General features: G+C 59.7%; 1 protein-coding gene across 4 annotated transcripts in view; it reads left to right on the forward strand.

Moving 5' to 3' along the window:
• Positions 1–3705: 3705 nt before the first annotated feature.
• The window catches only part of NFIC (nuclear factor I C), a 73050-nt gene continuing 61332 nt past the window's right edge, over positions 3706–15423 (forward strand). For 2 of the 4 annotated variants that reach the window (XM_037505044.2, XM_054693050.1), the window contains exon 1: positions 9116–9214. In XM_037505044.2, the coding sequence (XP_037360941.1) occupies positions 9185–9214 (30 nt within the window). In that variant the 5' untranslated portion in view covers positions 9116–9184. Of the gene's footprint in view, positions 3772–9114; positions 9215–15423 lie in introns of those variants that run through there. The other 2 variants (XM_037505043.1, XM_037505045.2) reach the window with 2 other exon arrangements.

Raw genomic sequence — 15423 nt, forward strand, 5'->3', positions numbered from 1 at the left:
GCGCTCAACCGCTGCGCCACCAGGGGAGGCCCAAAGTGGGTATCATGTTATGTGTGATATTTGTAGACTTCTTGTTCCACTCAATGTCATGTTGTTCATCCATATCACTGTGGGTGCTGATTGATAGGCCACTGGATACATTTCCCATAATGCCTTTCTCAGAGTTGGGCATTTGGGTTGTTTCTGGGTTTTCACCTTCTATACAGTGCAATGACAAATATTCTGAAACATGTTTCCTGAGGTGTCTTGTGGATATGTATGTCGGAGGGGAAAGGCTATATTATGTGGCACATTAATGTTTGATGTGGTTTTACCCTCAGTGTGTTTTAAAAGTGGTTGGGTAGAGAAGAGCCCTGCATATCCACAATCACTCCAACACTTGGTATTGTTGGGCATTTTAAATTTGGATTTGCAAATACAATGGTCCTCACTGTAGCCTCATCATGTATCTCCTTGAACTCTAAAGATATTGGACATCTCTTCAGGCACCTGTTAGCCACCATGCTTCATTGTTCATGATAGACCTGTTTGTTCTTTTTGCATATTTTCCTTTTGAGTGAGGGATTTTCTTACTGAAACTTCATTCTTTTTTGCAGACTATCTTACGTTCCATTAGATGGTTACACCATTATTTATAGCTTGCATTTTCAACAAGAAAATATGGTTCTTGGAAGGTGTGAAAGAAATCCCCTTTTAGTGTACAAAACACAGATTTACAAACAGTATATAAATAAATATGCAATATATTTGTGGTATTAAATTTTCATATCAGGTGATTAAGAAAATAATGTCTAAAATAGCTCAGGGGGAAGTGATAATGAAAAAAATGCTGAGAAATACTGATTTATAGCAAATTTCATAAGAATATAAAAATGAATACCTTTCAGGACACATAAACATTTTCCCATATTCAGGATAGAATCCCAGAAGTTGGGCCATGATGTCTGAACTTGTCTTAGGTCTCTGTTATGCAGGCCAAAATGTTTTCCCAATTCAAACACACATTCACCTCCAAGCAATTTATGGAAATGCCTGTTTCACCACATCCTCACCAGAATTGGGTTTTATCAATTTAAAAATCTTTCCCCATTTTGATGAGTGCCAGAGTATGGTATGTTCTTATGGTTTGTTATCCTTTCCTTGGTCTCTGTCAAGCCAAACATTTTTTTTTTTTTTTTAATATGTTTGCTATCAGTCTGTCTCCCAGGAATGTTCTAGACTGGAAGAAATGCAGGCCGACACATCTGGAGCAAAGGGGATCCTTTCCTCCTTGTTATATAGGGAAGAAAACTTAGTTGAGTTGTTTCTCCAGTTATAGGGAAAGCAGAATTTACAAGTGATGAGCTCAAGTGTCAAAGATATATCCTGGTTTCTTGTTGCTGCTTATAGTAAAATGTGAGTGGAAAAGAGTCGATTGAGGGAAGAATTAGACTTGATGAGCTGGGAAATCTGTCTATTTGGATTGCAATAAAAGCTAAAATTAGGAGATTCATTGTCAGGAAAGCATTCGCTGGCTCATTGTCACTTACCAGCTGGGTGACCTTGGGCAACTGTCTAAACTTCTCTGTCTAAACCATAGTTTCCACAGCCATGAAATGAGGATGGAGGTAACAGCAACCACCCAATGGCTACCGTAAGGGGTACAAGAGTAGGCTTCTAGGAGGCATTTAACACTATGCCCACGGGCCTAGGGTGGCCTAATGGAGAAATGTACTGGGGGTGAGGCTGCTTCTGTGCCCCCTAGTGCCTTTGGACCCTCATCCCTTCCTAGAGGCTACCAGCCCATCTCTCTCTTTCCCTCCCCTAGATACTTAATTCTCTGAGGTCAGGAGGGTCCTGGATTAACACAGATTAGAATCGACCTAAAAGAGGAGGGGGGGGGTCTCTATTTCCTTAACCCTTCCTTCACCAGAGCCAGTCCAAGTACCCCTCCTGCTTCCTTTGGGCTCAGGCGTTTGAGAGAGTGGGCTGCCTCCAGAACCCTCCCCCTCACCCCCAGAAAGCCTGGGGTGACAGTCCTGGGCTGGTTAACCACAGAGATGAGTCCCTTCTCTGGGCCTCACTTTTCTGGGGGGGGGGGAAGTGGAGAAGAATATGCAGGTGAAAGGGGCAAACCTCAGTGTCCCTCAAACCCCAGGGATGGTTGAGACACTGACCTGTGGCCTGTTGAGCATCTGCTGGGTAGTCACTGCCTCCCAGCCCCCAGCATGCCCAGGAACCCCAGAACCAACTTCCAGAAGCCCCCAGTCAGTCCAGGCTCCAGAAGGGCTGTTCAGGGCCTGCTTCTCTTCCCAGGGTGCAGCCAGTCCCCTACCCTAACCCAGTGTCCTCTCTAGGAGTGTAGGGAACCACTTTCCCAAAGGGGTCCCTGAATTCCTGGAGCCTCAGTGGTGGGAACTGAGGTGTCAGGCGGAGGGGAAGACAGAAGGACATAACAAAATCTGCTCCATCCCACCCGGCCGGGACTAGACCCCCTCCAGTCTCCCCAGCGGCGCCAGACGCAGAGCCTAGAGAGATGGGTGGGGGGAGGAGAGGGGGTGGCGCCTACTCTGCGGCTGCCGGAGGAGGGGGGACTGCGGGAGAGCTGGGGGTGGGGGGGCGCTGCGGCACCGCGTCGCAGCCCGCTGCGGCCAGCACGGCAGGGGCGGGGGCGCTGACCCTTCTCGGCCCGCCCCCTCCCCCGCTGGCGAGGCAGGGCCATTAATCTTGACCCCGGGAGGGGGCGACCGCCAACCCCCCTCACCTATGGAGCCGCCGCGAGCGCTCCCCGCCCCCAGCCCCGCCTGGAGCCCCCACGGGACCCCCAGGGGACCCCTACACCCCAGGTCTGTCTCCTTCGGTGTCCGAGTCTGTCTGTGTCCCTGCTGTGCGTGTCGGTGACTGTGAGGCAGGAACACCTGCACCCCCGACGCAGGCTGGCGGGTGCCATGGCCTGGGGAGGAGCCCTGGGGATCCGTGTATGGCTCACTCCCAGGTCTGGGGTCTCTCGCCATGATTATCGGTCTGTGTGAGGGTCTGGGGGTGACACCCTGCAGGCTGTGAGTCTGGATATGTGACAGGGCGGAGGTGTGGGTTTCTGGGTGACACCCGAAGGCTGTGAGCATGTGGGGCCCCGTGTGCTGGGTGACACCCGAAGACCAGGGGTGTGTGTGTGTCTGTGTTCGTGGCACCCTGCAGGTGTCTGTCCGAGACCCCCCGTGGCTGTGCGCGCGGGTCCCTGCGTGTCTGCTCGGCATCCGAGTGTCTGGAACGCCCTGCAGGCGCCGGGCGCGCCGGTCTGCGCTGTGTGTCCGTGGCGGTGTCGAGGAGGCCCGGCCCGCGAGTGTCCCCAGCCGCCTGAGTGTGTGTGAGTGTGTGTGTGTGTGTGTGTGTGTGTGTGCGCGCGCGCGCGCGCCGCGGCGAAGGTGGATCCGCTCCCTCCGCAGCGAGCCCGACCCGGGCCCCACGACCCGTCGCCGCCGCGGCCGCTCGTCGGGCCTCGCCTAGCGCAGGCCGGGCCAGGGATGGAGCCGGAGCCGGATCCGCCACATCCCGAGTCCCGGCGCGGAGCGGCCTGAGGCGCGGGCGGCGCGCGGGACTGGGGGAAAGGCGGGCCGAGGGGAGGGTCCTGCGGGCCGGGGGGGCGGGCGCGGCGCGCCCCCTCCCTCGCGCGCTCTCCCTCCCCCGCGCGCCCTCCCTCGCGGCCTCCTCCCGCCGCCTCCGGCCCCCCCTCGCCGGGGACCGAGAGCGCTCGCTCCGGCGCCGGCCTCGCCTCCTCTCAGCAGCGCCATGGTACGTCGCCGCCCCCACTTTCGTTTTTGCCCGGGGAGTTTTTGGGGTGGTCCGTGGGCTCAGGGCGAAAGTTGCAAGGTCTGGGGGGACAGGGGACTGGGGCCTCCCGAAGGAGGGGCTGGATGTGGGGCCCCCACAACCCCGCCCGCTGCCGCGGGACCCCCGCCCGCTAATTCCCCCCTCACGGCTGGGGGCGGAGCTGGCGCGCGGGGCGCAGCTGGGGACCCCAAGTGGGGGGCCCCTCGCGGGTGCCGCGGAGTTAGTGGGGAGGGCGGGGCTCTCAGGAAAGTGTCCCCCCTCCCAGGCCCGGCCCCCGCCCCTTCCCAGGCTGCGCGGGAGGCTGGAGGCGGGAGGGCGCGGCTCGGGGCGCAAGACCCCCGATCGCGCAGCCTGCTGGGGAGCTGGAGCCCGGGCGGGGGCGGCCGGCGCGGCCGTGGGGGGCGAGGGTCGCGGCGGACCCCGCGGGGTGCCCCGGCCGGAGCGAGCGTGGCGCGCCAGCTAGCGGAAAATGGCCGCTGCGGAGAGGGGCGGAGAGCGCGCAGCGGCGGCCGCCGGGCGCCTTGAACTTGGAGACTGGCGGGCGGCCGCGCCGGGCGCCGCGCATGGGCAGCCACCCAGCCGGCCTCCGCGCCGCCCGGGCCCCGCCCCCGGCCGACCCCGGCCCCGCCGCCGCGCGCGCCGGGTCCCGGCCGGGACGGGTCACCTGGCCGCGCGGTCACCCCGGCTCGCGAGCGCCCGCGGCTGCCGCTGAGGGTCTCGGCGTCCGGGGCGCGAGCGTCGGGGGCCTCCGCGACCCAGGGCTGCACTCGGGGGCCCCGTGCTCCGGAGCGGGTGCCCGCGGGACTCGCGCCCCTGGCCGCGGGCGCCGGGTGCCGGCGCGGTCCCCAATCCCCGCGCGGGGCCGCGCGCCCACGTGGCCGTGTGTGTTGTCGCGCGTGTGCGAGCTTTGTGCGGCCGAGGGGCCGGCGGCCGCCCCGTGCGTGCCTGCGGGGCGGCGCCGTGCGGCTGTCCCCGGCGGCCGGGGGGGTCCCCGCTGAGGTGCGGGGTGGCGGGGGGCTTGCGGGCAGGCGGGGCGCTGTGGCGTGCGCCCGTGTCCCAGGGGACAGTTGGGTGTCGCTGTGCGCGCGAGATTGTCGCTGGCTGACTATTCCTGGGGTGAGCTACCCTCTCTCCCCTCCCCTCCACCCCAGTTCCTATTTTCCAGAAACGGGGCCGCCGGGTGGGGGCTGGTACTTCCTCCACCTTGCCAAAGCTCTGTCTCACCGCCCCTCCCCGCCCCCCCCGTTTCCCCTCCACTTCCCTCAGCCTTGGGGTTCCCCATCCGCGCGGCCCAAGGTGCTTCGGGCACGAGGGGGAGCCGGGACGCGTTCACTAGGTGGCGGCGACGTCTCCCGCCAGGGGCTGCGCGTGCGCCAGGACCTGCCTCGAAGTGGGGCGGGGCGGTGGCGGGCCCCCCCTGCCCCCCCGCAGCGGAGGAGGTCCCGAAGGATGGGTGGTTACAGAAGCGAGGGAAGGGAGGGCCTGAGTCGGGCCCATGAGGGTGGCCAAATAGACATCCTCACCCCCCCCCATTCTGCGAGCAGCACCCCCTGCAGCCCTGCCTGCTGCACTTGCCCCCGACCTGGCCAGAAGGCAGCCCACAGTGTTGTTTTCTCCCCTCAAGGGGAATCCCCACTGCACCCCACCCCCACCTCTGGGCGCTTTATATAATTTTCTAAATATAAAAGCCCCAAGGCCAAGCCAGAGTCTCTGTTTTTTAACTTTAAACCTGCATTCCATTTGGGGGTGGTTGCTTGAGGAGAGGAAAAAGAGGTGTCCCACATGGCCACATACACAGGCACTCAGGGTCCCTTACTTGGGAAGCTCCCCACACTCAGTGCCCCTCTGCCCTCCCCTCCCCTTAGCGAGGCGGGAGCCACAGCATCCTCCCAGCTCCTCCTGGGCAGGCAGACACACCTGGTCTGCCCTCTCCAACGCTGGCCTCTGTCCCACTTGTCACCTGGTGCACAGTGGGACACATTCACTGCACACACCCATGACACACCCTTATGGTGGCCCCGGTAACAGCAGCAGGTGTGCATAACTCCACATAACACAGGTGCACGCATAGACCCAGACACAAATGCACACATGCTCACACAGACTGGCACCTGCACTTGTGGGGGGGGGGACCCCATCCTGTGTCGATTGAGGGCCTGGAGAGCAAAGAGCTCAGCTTTCTGGGGAGTGGACGGGATGGCCATGGGGGACAAATAGGGATTTGGTGTGCAGTGTATATGTGTGTGTGAGTTCTGGGAGGGTTTCTGCTGTGGGCATGTATAAATGCTGTAAGCATAGGTTGTGTGTGTGTGTAATTGTGCATGAGCGTGTGTTTTGTATTTGGAGGTATATGCACACTTGCATGGGTCTGTGTGGCTCTGTGTGTGCCGTGCATGTCAGCATGATTCTGAGTGACATGTAAGTGTGTGTCTCCATGTGGAGCCCATGCCACTGTGGTATGTGTTTGTGTGTGTGTGTGCACGCATGACCAGCCCTGTAGTGTCATGTCCCATGTTTGCTCCTTGTGGTGGAGCCCTTCACAGCCCTTTCTGAAGCCTCGGTTGATCATCTGTAAAATGGGAACACCGTACCAGCCCCCCCAAGGACCAGGAAGGGCGGTTCTGTGACAACCATGCTTTCACTCAGTCCTCACAATTCCTGGCCCAGTGTTGTGCCCATTCCCTGGGTGTGGAAGCTGTGGGGTCCCCTCCTGGGCTCCATGGCCTCTGCCTGAATCCTTCCTTTCTCTGTGAATTCCACTTACTTTTTAAAGTTCACTTTTTACCTAAACCATTCTTGAATCTCTAAAGAGGATACAGAGTATCAGAGTAGAGGGGAAACTTCTGATCGCTCCCAACCAGGGGGGACCCCACTCCAGAGAAGACCCTATTTTCATCTAGGGTTGAGACCAAAAATTGGACTCAGCAATTGATAAGTAACAGACACGCATACTTATAAAGCAGTTCACATGCAATAGATACTTTCTTATAAAACAAGTCATTGCAACATATACTTCTTACAAAGGATACATGAACATATATGTGTGTGTAAGGGATACATGCAGTATTCTTTTAAAAATACCCAAATGAGACCTCCAGTCTGTGAGCTGAGCCTGCAGTGGGTTCTCAACCCCAGGTGGTTCTGCCTCGGGGGACACTGGGCAATGGAGACATTTGTGGTTGTCACACTGTGGTGCTCCTGGAAAGGAGTGCGTGGATGCCGTGCCCAGTGACCTCTGGCACCCAGGACAAATCCCCTACTCCCCCCCTGCCAAAAAACCACCCCCAATGCCAAGGAGGGAGACCCTGATTTACAGCTAGCTTCCCCTGCATGCCTCTTGGAGACGTCTCCGGATGGGAGCTTTTATGCAGCTGTATAGTATTCCAGCCAGTGCCTTTGCCTGTATTGCCAAACTGCCCCACCCCCACAGATGGGTCCCCAGAGAGGCAGTCTGTGTGCCCCAAACCTTACCTTCCAAAGGAACCTAAAGTGGGGTGGGGTGGGGGAAATCTGGGGGTCTGTGCTTAAGGGCCGTCAGATGTCAGCTTTAACTTTTTAATGTCTGGGAATTGGGAGCTTCTGCCCTATGTATGTCTGAGGCATTTTTAATAATAAAAATTGCTGTGTTATGTTGGCATTCAGATTCTTAGATACCCCACTTCCCCATTCACCCTGGCGTGTTAAATGCCCCTCACAGGTGTGGGGAGGGGAAGTGTTAAAAATCATTTGTGGAGGTTCTCGATGTGCTAATAAGCACTGTCTGAATACCAGCCATCACCCATAGCCGGCAGCCAGGGGGGTCCCCCTGGAATCTGTGCTCCTTAGAATCCTGCTCCCTCCCAGTTCAGCCCTGGGTGAGTGGCTTCCATTCTCTGGCCCTCAGTTTCCTCACAGGGTTGCTGGCATTTTCCATGGCCCTGGAGATGGGGCAGGTGCCCCCAAATGATGAGAAGTTATTGTTTGTCCTCAGGATGCTTGGAGACATGAGTCAAAATGACTGAGCTTTCTAAAAATGTCTTTGGGTTCTTTGGACAGAAGGTCAAGGCTTTGTTGTGTGTCATTATCCTTACGCAGCTGAACCCCATTGGTGGCCTATGGTGGACCACTTCACAGGGGCACGCACGGAGGGTTCCTGTCACCCTGGTCTGTGAAGTGGTCGAGGGAATTCCAGTAGCCTCCTGGCCAGACTGGGTGGATCCAGGGAATGTAACTGGGGAGGGTTGAGACCAAAAATCAATCATCGGTACCCTGGGGCCTCAGCGTGGAGGCCAGTTCTGTGTGTTGTTCTAGAGAGAAGGAGGGAGCTTTAAGAATGTGGACTCTGGGGCCAGATGGCCTGGCTCCAAACCACTCACTGTGCCTCAGTTTCTGGATCCATAAAATGGGGTGCTCTGCTGGGGCCAGTGGGAATTACTGGGCTCCCTGGAAGAGGCTGCAAGGATTTATCTGGCCAAACTAGGTTCTGCCCGGATACCTTCTTTCTGGGGTGCTGAGAGACCTTTGGGGGTGGCCAGAGCACCTGGCTCATTTCCCCTTGGTCGCCGGCAGAGGAGGAGAGAGCAGCTTCGGGCGGCTCCTGGGTGAGCCGGGGCTCGGACCCAGGAGCAGCAGTGGGAGCCAAGGGCCTCTACTCCAGCCTTGCACCCCCTGTGTGGCCCTGGGAGGAGCCAGCCCACAGGGTGCGGTGTACCCCCCACCCCCCTACCCCACCCCCCAACCCAGGTCGTACATCTTTAAGGGGAGCGAGGCCGCCGGCCTCTGCGCACGTCACTTCTCCGTCTCTCCCTCCCCCACCCCCTGGCTCCTGCCTCCAGCTTCCCGGCCAGCTGGGGCGGGCTGGGGTGGGGGGGTCTCAAAAATCCACCTCTGGGCCCTAAATGTCCAGCGTCAGCCAGGGCCCCCTCCCCGCTTGGTCGGGTGGGCGTTCCCGCGGGCCTCAGTTTCGGTTTGGGGGTGTCGGGTGCCTGGGGCCAAGGCGCCTGGAAATTTGTAATAATAGCAGCGATGGGGGTTCGCGGGCGCGGGGCTGGGGGGGCGGCTCTCCCTCTCCGCTCGCGCTCTTTTTTCCCTCGTTTCTTTGAAAGTTGGATCCTGAGCAGTGGGAGGGGAGACGTCGAGGGGAGCTTGCCAGAGGGAGGAGAGACAGAGACACGGGAGAGACAGAGATGGAGGAGGAGAGAGGGAGATAGATGGGGGAGCCGGAGGGGGGGCAGGGAGGGAGAGGGGGAGCGCGAGGGAGAGCGCGCGAGGAGGCGGCGGGGCGCGCGCCGGCCGCGGCCGCGGGGCGGGGGGGCGGGGGGGGCGGTTTGGAAAAATGACTCAGTAAGTTGAGCGCGCCCGCTCCGGCCGCCCTGCGCCTCCCGCCGCGCCCGGGATGTATTCGTCCCCGCTCTGCCTGACCCAGGTATGTCCCCCGCCCGGCCCCCGCCCGCGTGCCCGCACCCCAGCCCCGCCGCTCGGCACCCCAAAGTTTGGAACCAGAGGAGTCTGGACGCAGAGGGCGCGCGGCTCCTTCCCGCCTCCCCGGCCGGGATGCCGCCCCCGCCCCGCGGGTCTCGGACCCCCACCCCGACCCGCGGCCGGACTCCCGCCCCCCGCGCCCCCCGCCCGCTCCGCGCCCCCCGCGGGGCTCGGGGCCCAGACCGCGGGCGCCCCCCGCCCCGCGCCGGACGCTCCCTCCCGCGCCCGGGAATATCTGGGGGCCCCTTCCCGAAAGGCCGGGGCAGGGCGCTGGGAAATCCCCGGCTCGGACCCGGGTCCGGCCGTAAGTGGGCTCGAGGGGCCCTGGGCGGACCCCGGGCTCCCGGCCCCCTCGGGATGAGGACCCCGCCGGGGGGCTGCGGGCCGGCCCTCGCGCCAGGGGTGCGCCCCGCCGCCCCAGCCCGGGCCGCCTCTCCCCCACTCTTGGCCCACGTGTGCGTGGCGGGGGAGGGAGCGCTCCAAGCTGGAGGCGCCGGAGTGGGGGCAGGGGGTGCTCGCCGGGCCGGTGCGTCTCCCTCCCCCGCCCCTCCGCGCTGCGCCGACGTTTCCCCGCTTGATTCCGGATTATTGAGCCGCAGCCGCCCCCGGGAGGAGCCTGGCGGGGCCTGGCGGGGGCTCTGCGGCTCCCCGGCCCCGGCACCTGCCCCGGCCCCCCCCAGGGCCGCTCGCCCCTGGCCGCGCTCCCGGGCGGCTCCGGCTGCGCCCCGTGCAGGGGCCGAGGGGGCGTGTGGGGAGAGGGCGGCCCGCGCCCAGGCCGCGCCCGGGGGCTCCTTCCCGCGCCCGCGCCCTCGGGCCGGGGCTGCCGCTTCTGCTTCCCGGCGAGGCTTGAGAGTCTCCGGGTCCGCGGGGTTCCCATCTCCGCGCCTCCTGAGGTGACAAGTGAGGGGCCAGGCGGAGCCGGAGGCTGGCAGTGTGGTCCCAAAGCAGGGCAGTGGGGGGAGCCCGGGCGCCCTGCAGAACACCGTGTGTCCACTCAATTATGGATGCCCGGCTGGGCCTCGGGGCTGCTAATCCCTCCAGCCCCTCCGTTGTGAGTAGGTGCCTTTACTCACGTTAGGGTTTTCTTGTTGGTCCCCCCCAGGTGCCCCACAGGAGCGTGGGGTGGATGCTCAGGGGGGCTCAGGCTTGTCCTGTCCAGGGTCGCCAGGGTAAACAGTGACCTTGGGCAGGTCCCTGCTCCTCGCCAGGCCTCTGTTTCCCCCTCTGAGTAACTTTATGGGGTGTCCCTGAGATTCCATTACTGGCCCTCCTCTGCCATGCAGCCCCCTGAAGCACCCAAGAGCAATTAGGGTTCCAGTTGGGGTTACCCTGTGACCTTGGGCGTCCCAGTCGCTGGACTTAGAGGATGACCTATGTGCCTCCGAGGTCCCCCCCCCCCAGCCCTTCCCGCGCTTGCTCGCGCTCTGGCTCATTCGCTGAGCACGCAGGGGGCTGAGAAGGGAGGCTATTCCAGGCGATGAGGTTGGAAGGACGCCTTTTGTCACTGCGCCCTGGAATTCCCCCGTCAGGACTCCTCGGGGAAACAGGCCTCCATCCACGTTGCCCAGAGGGGGTGTCAGTGAGAACCGAGCTCTGGCATCTACGACAACTTGTGTGCCCGGCTCAGCCAGGCAGGGCCAGGATCCGCTGGGCAGGCTGTCCGTGGAAATGGAAGACTTGGGCTGGCACTCTCTGCGGCTGCTGTGTGCAAAGACAGGGTGGCAGAGATGGGCAGAGAGAGGACCAAAGAGCTCCGAGGCTGCTGTAGGTTTGGAGTGGCCTCAACATGGGGGCACCCTGTGCTGTTTATCCACACGGCGAGCCTGGGGGTTCCTCTTTCAGGCTCCCCTGCAGATTCAGGAGCCTCCCTGCAGCCCCTGCAGGCCCAGTCTGGCGTGGGGCCGCGAGCTGGGGGGCTCAGAAGGCCTCTGACTTCTTAGGAAGGACCTCCACTCTCGGATGATTCCTCCTCGCCCCCACCCATTTCTGACTCCCCCTACCTCTCTGGCTTCCTCTGCGTCTGTCTCCATCTGTCTCCCCGTCTCGCTCTGCTTTCCCTTTCCTGTCACTCCATCTCTCCCTTCCCAGGTGTCCTCCCTCTGTCTCTGCACCTCTTTCCTGTGTCTCATCGTCTCTCCCTCCTCTCTTTGTCTCTGTGTGTCTCTTCTTACCCCGATTGTCTCTCCCTGCCCCCCTCTCCTGGCTTTACCCAACTAATTTTACAACCTGAGCCCATCCTAAAATAGCTCACTTTTAGCTGATCCGACCCGGATCCTTCTTGGAGCTGAGACCGGGTGTGTGGGGGGGTGGTGACTCTGGTGCCAGCCCGCCCTGTGCCCCCTCCTGCCCTGCCCACCGAGGGGGGTAGCCCTGGAGGATTCTGGGAACTCGTCCCTGTTTCAATGGTGACTCAAGTGCTTTTTCACTTTTACTCTTAAGAGGAACTGTGTGGAGCAGCCGTTACTTCCATAAATCCTGCCGGCGGGAAGCCGGCCTCCCCAGGCTTGCCCCACTCCGGGCCTCCCCCCCTGCCTTCCTCCCCGCCCGCCACCGCCACGTTAGTTATTCCGGGTTTGGGGCCAAATCCCTCTTGGCTGCAGTGTCCAGGATTCCCTAGGGCCAGGGCCGAGGGCTGGGCCTGGGCTGAGGCCCATGGCCACGCCAGCTGCCAGGCCCCCCTCCCCCATGCATTCTTTCCTTCATTCCTGCACCCCATTATGTCTCCGGGCTCCCCTCTTTTTCCTGCCAGTTCTCCTGTGGGGAGATAGCCTGGGAGAGGGCCCCAACTTGTGTTTGACTTAATAGATCTTCATTAAGCGCCTCCTACAGGCCAGATTTGGGGGGATGCAGACGGTAGCCAGATCTTGGCCTGGTGTGGGCTCGGCAGTTGGGAGGGGGGAGACTCTGGGGGTCCCCTGAGGGCAGGGAGAGGGACGAGACCCACACGCGGGGCTTTAGGGCTGGCTGTTGGGGTCACTTCCTACCCGACGGTTTGGCCGGGCGTGGGCTGGCGGGCGCTCCCCATGTGCCTTCCCAGTCATGGTCTGAGGGCCCCAGATCCACCTCTGTGACAGGCACAACCTCTCCACCTCTCCCTCTCTTTCCCTCTCTCTGCCTCTCCCCCTCCCTTCTCTGCAGCGGAGGTGCCTCTGCGCGCCAGGACCAGGCGCCTTGTAAATCACCGAGCTGGGATTCTGGCCGAGTCAGCGTTCTCCCTCTCTCCCTCTCTCTCCCTCTCTCTCTCCCTCTCTCTCTCCCTCTCTCTCCCTCTCTCTCCCTCTCTCTCTCTTTCTCTCTCTCCCTCTCTCTCTCTCCTCGCTGCCTCCCCCTTCCCTCTCTCTACTCTACTCTTCTTTCTGTCTCTCTCCCCCCTCCTCTCTTTCTGTCTCTCATCTCTGTCTCTCTGCTTCTCTCTCTCCCCCCTTGTCTCTCCTCTCTTCATCTGGCCTCTTTCCACCTCTCTCTCCTTTCTCTCCTGTCTTTCTCTCTGCCCGAGTTGCCATCCCTCCCAGTCTCACACCCGCTACGTGGGCACTGCTGCCATGTCCTGGGCCTCCTGCCCGCTCAGTTCCCACGTGTGCACACGCGTTATCACCCCTCACCTGGTGCATGCTGATTGGGGGCGCGGTGCAGGAGCTGCAGGCCTGAGCCACCCACGCACACGTGCACAGGCGTGCACACTCACCGCACTGACCCCACACCTGCGAGGCTACAGCCTGCCTGCCCCAGGTGTGCCCTAACGGGCAGAGGAAGAGACCCAGGGTGGCCTCAGATATGTTCAGGGGACTCGGGAGTGAGTTTTATTCCTTCCCATGTGTGTGGCTCTGGTCAAGTCACCCAGCCTTTCTGTGTCCCCCTGCTCCCATGAAATGAAATCATTGGTGATCCTCAAGTCCTCAGCTGCCTGAAGATTTCAGGGAGGCAGGATGTTTCTGATGTGCTCGGCCCACGGGTGGCATATAATAGGTGCTGAAACAATATTTGTTGTAAGAATGAATGAATGATTGAATGAATGAATGAATGAATACAGATTGAAAGAAGGAACTTGAGCCACTCTGAGCTTCAATCTCTCCCACAAAAAATGGAAAATATAAGCGTGCCTTCCTGAGATGCTTTGTCCTTAGCACAGTGCCTGGTATACAGTAGGTGCCAAATAAGTGCTACTGTGATTATGGTTGTTGCTAAACTAATAATTGGGTTAAACATCCCATAGGCATTTTCCTCCTTTATCCTCCTTCCATTGTATCACTATTTGCTCAGCATGAGCCAGACCCTGGGCTTTGAAGGATGCATAGGAGTTTGGGATAAGTACTGAGGAGGTAGATAATACTGAGGTGCAATGATCCTGCACCACCCAGACCCTGAACTCCAAGGGCTTTTCTATTGGCTTTTCCCTCCTGCCCAGCCCTGTCCAGGGTCTCACTGAGCTTTGCCAGACCCAAGTGAGTACCTGGATCCATTGTCAGTTGAGGTGCATGCAGGCGACTTAGGCTTGAGCTTGCTCCTTAACTTGTCCAGCAATCCAGCAATGAATAAAACAGATCAAATCTGTGCCCTTAGGCGATGGGCAGGAAAGGAGGTGACAGGGCAGGACCCAGGTCTGGGCTGCCTTGTTGGCTAGAGCAAGCCTCCCCTAGGAGAAAAGGGGGGGAAGGGGCGGAAGAAGAGGCATGTGACGGCGCAGGAGGAAGGGAACGTGTGGGATCTAAGAGAGAAGGCAGGGTGCAGAACAGGCTTCGCTTGGGAGTCCTAACCACAGGGCCACACCGTGTGTGCAAGGGGCCCGGCAACAGGGCTGAGGAATCGGGGGGTTCATGGTCAGAGGGTTTAAGCCCCCGCTCCACTGGCTCCTTCCTGGCTCCTGACTGGGCCAGTGGCTTCAGTGCTCCATTTCTCCCTCCAGACAGTGGGCGCAACAATAGATCCCATTTCTTAGAGTTGCTGGCTCACTCCATGCTCAGCCTCTGCAAGCTTGCCCCAAATTGCTGTCTGTCTCCCATACCCTCCATGGTCCTGTGGCTCAGACCCCCTCATCCTCTGGAGACAACGGGACATAGAGAGGAAAGTCAGGAGCTTCAGGGCACAAACTTTGCTCACTTTGGCTGGGAGTTTCCAACCTCTGGACTCAGTTTACCCAAATTCCTCCTTGTCCCACACAAGGCCCTGCACAACCAGAACCTGTTACCATCTCTGCCCTCACCCCTTCTACTTTCCCTCTTCTTGTTCACTCAGTGTTAGCCTCCTCTTTGTTCTTCTAATACAGTAAGCATCTCCGGCCCCAGGACCTTTCCAAGGGCCATTTACCCACCTAGAAGTTCCTACCCTGAACTGTCATCTTTTGGGTCTTTAAAGTGTCCATTTCTACAACTCACCCTCCCTGCCCACCCATGATTTAAAAAAAAAAAACAAAAACTGTAGGATTCCCTAGTTATGCTCCTTTAAATTGTCGATAGCACTTTGTTCAACCTGACATTCTATTACCTATCTATCAGCTTAACATCATCCCTGCCCAAAGCTGCCGAGAGCTTGGGGAGAAGTAGTTACTCAAGGTCTGAAACCCTAACTCTGAGGTCATATGAACCTGGTTCAAATATGAGCTCTGCCATCTGCCAGCCATAACTACAGGCAAGTCATTTAACCTGGAGGGGACATTGGAACCAGGGTTCTGAAGGATACGTAGGAGTTTGAAGAAAGTAGAGGTAGATGAGATAGAGTCTCAATAATGTTTGTCGAATCACTGAGTAAATGAAGGGAAGAGAATCTTCCCAGAAAATGTCTGGTTAGGCATTGAAGGTCCGTGTCCTGGTTTGCTGCCATAGATTGTCAGCGTGGGAGGGCCGCAGGGGCCCAGGGAGGTGCAAGCCTAGTGCACAGTTATGCAGTAGTGGGGCCCAGCGAGGGCTTGGAGCTGGATGTTTCCTCCCAGCCTGCTCCCTCTTTGGCCAGGAAGTCCCAGTAGACCAAATGGGGTTTCTGGGAAAGACCTGGCCTTGCTTCCCCCACCCACCATGTTGCACCTCTCTTTACCAGAGCAATGGGCAAGTCCCCCACCCTCCCCAAATCCTATCAGGCTGCGAGGTCCCTTCTGCCTGTTGTAGGGAATAAGAAAATCGAGGCCCACATTGCAGCAGTGATTTGGCTCATACAGGAGGT

This window comes from Talpa occidentalis, unplaced genomic scaffold, assembly GCF_014898055.3.
Source record: "Talpa occidentalis isolate TD23 unplaced genomic scaffold, MPIMG_talOcc4v2.1 talOcc4.12, whole genome shotgun sequence".
NCBI lineage: Eukaryota > Metazoa > Chordata > Mammalia > Eulipotyphla > Talpidae > Talpa > Talpa occidentalis.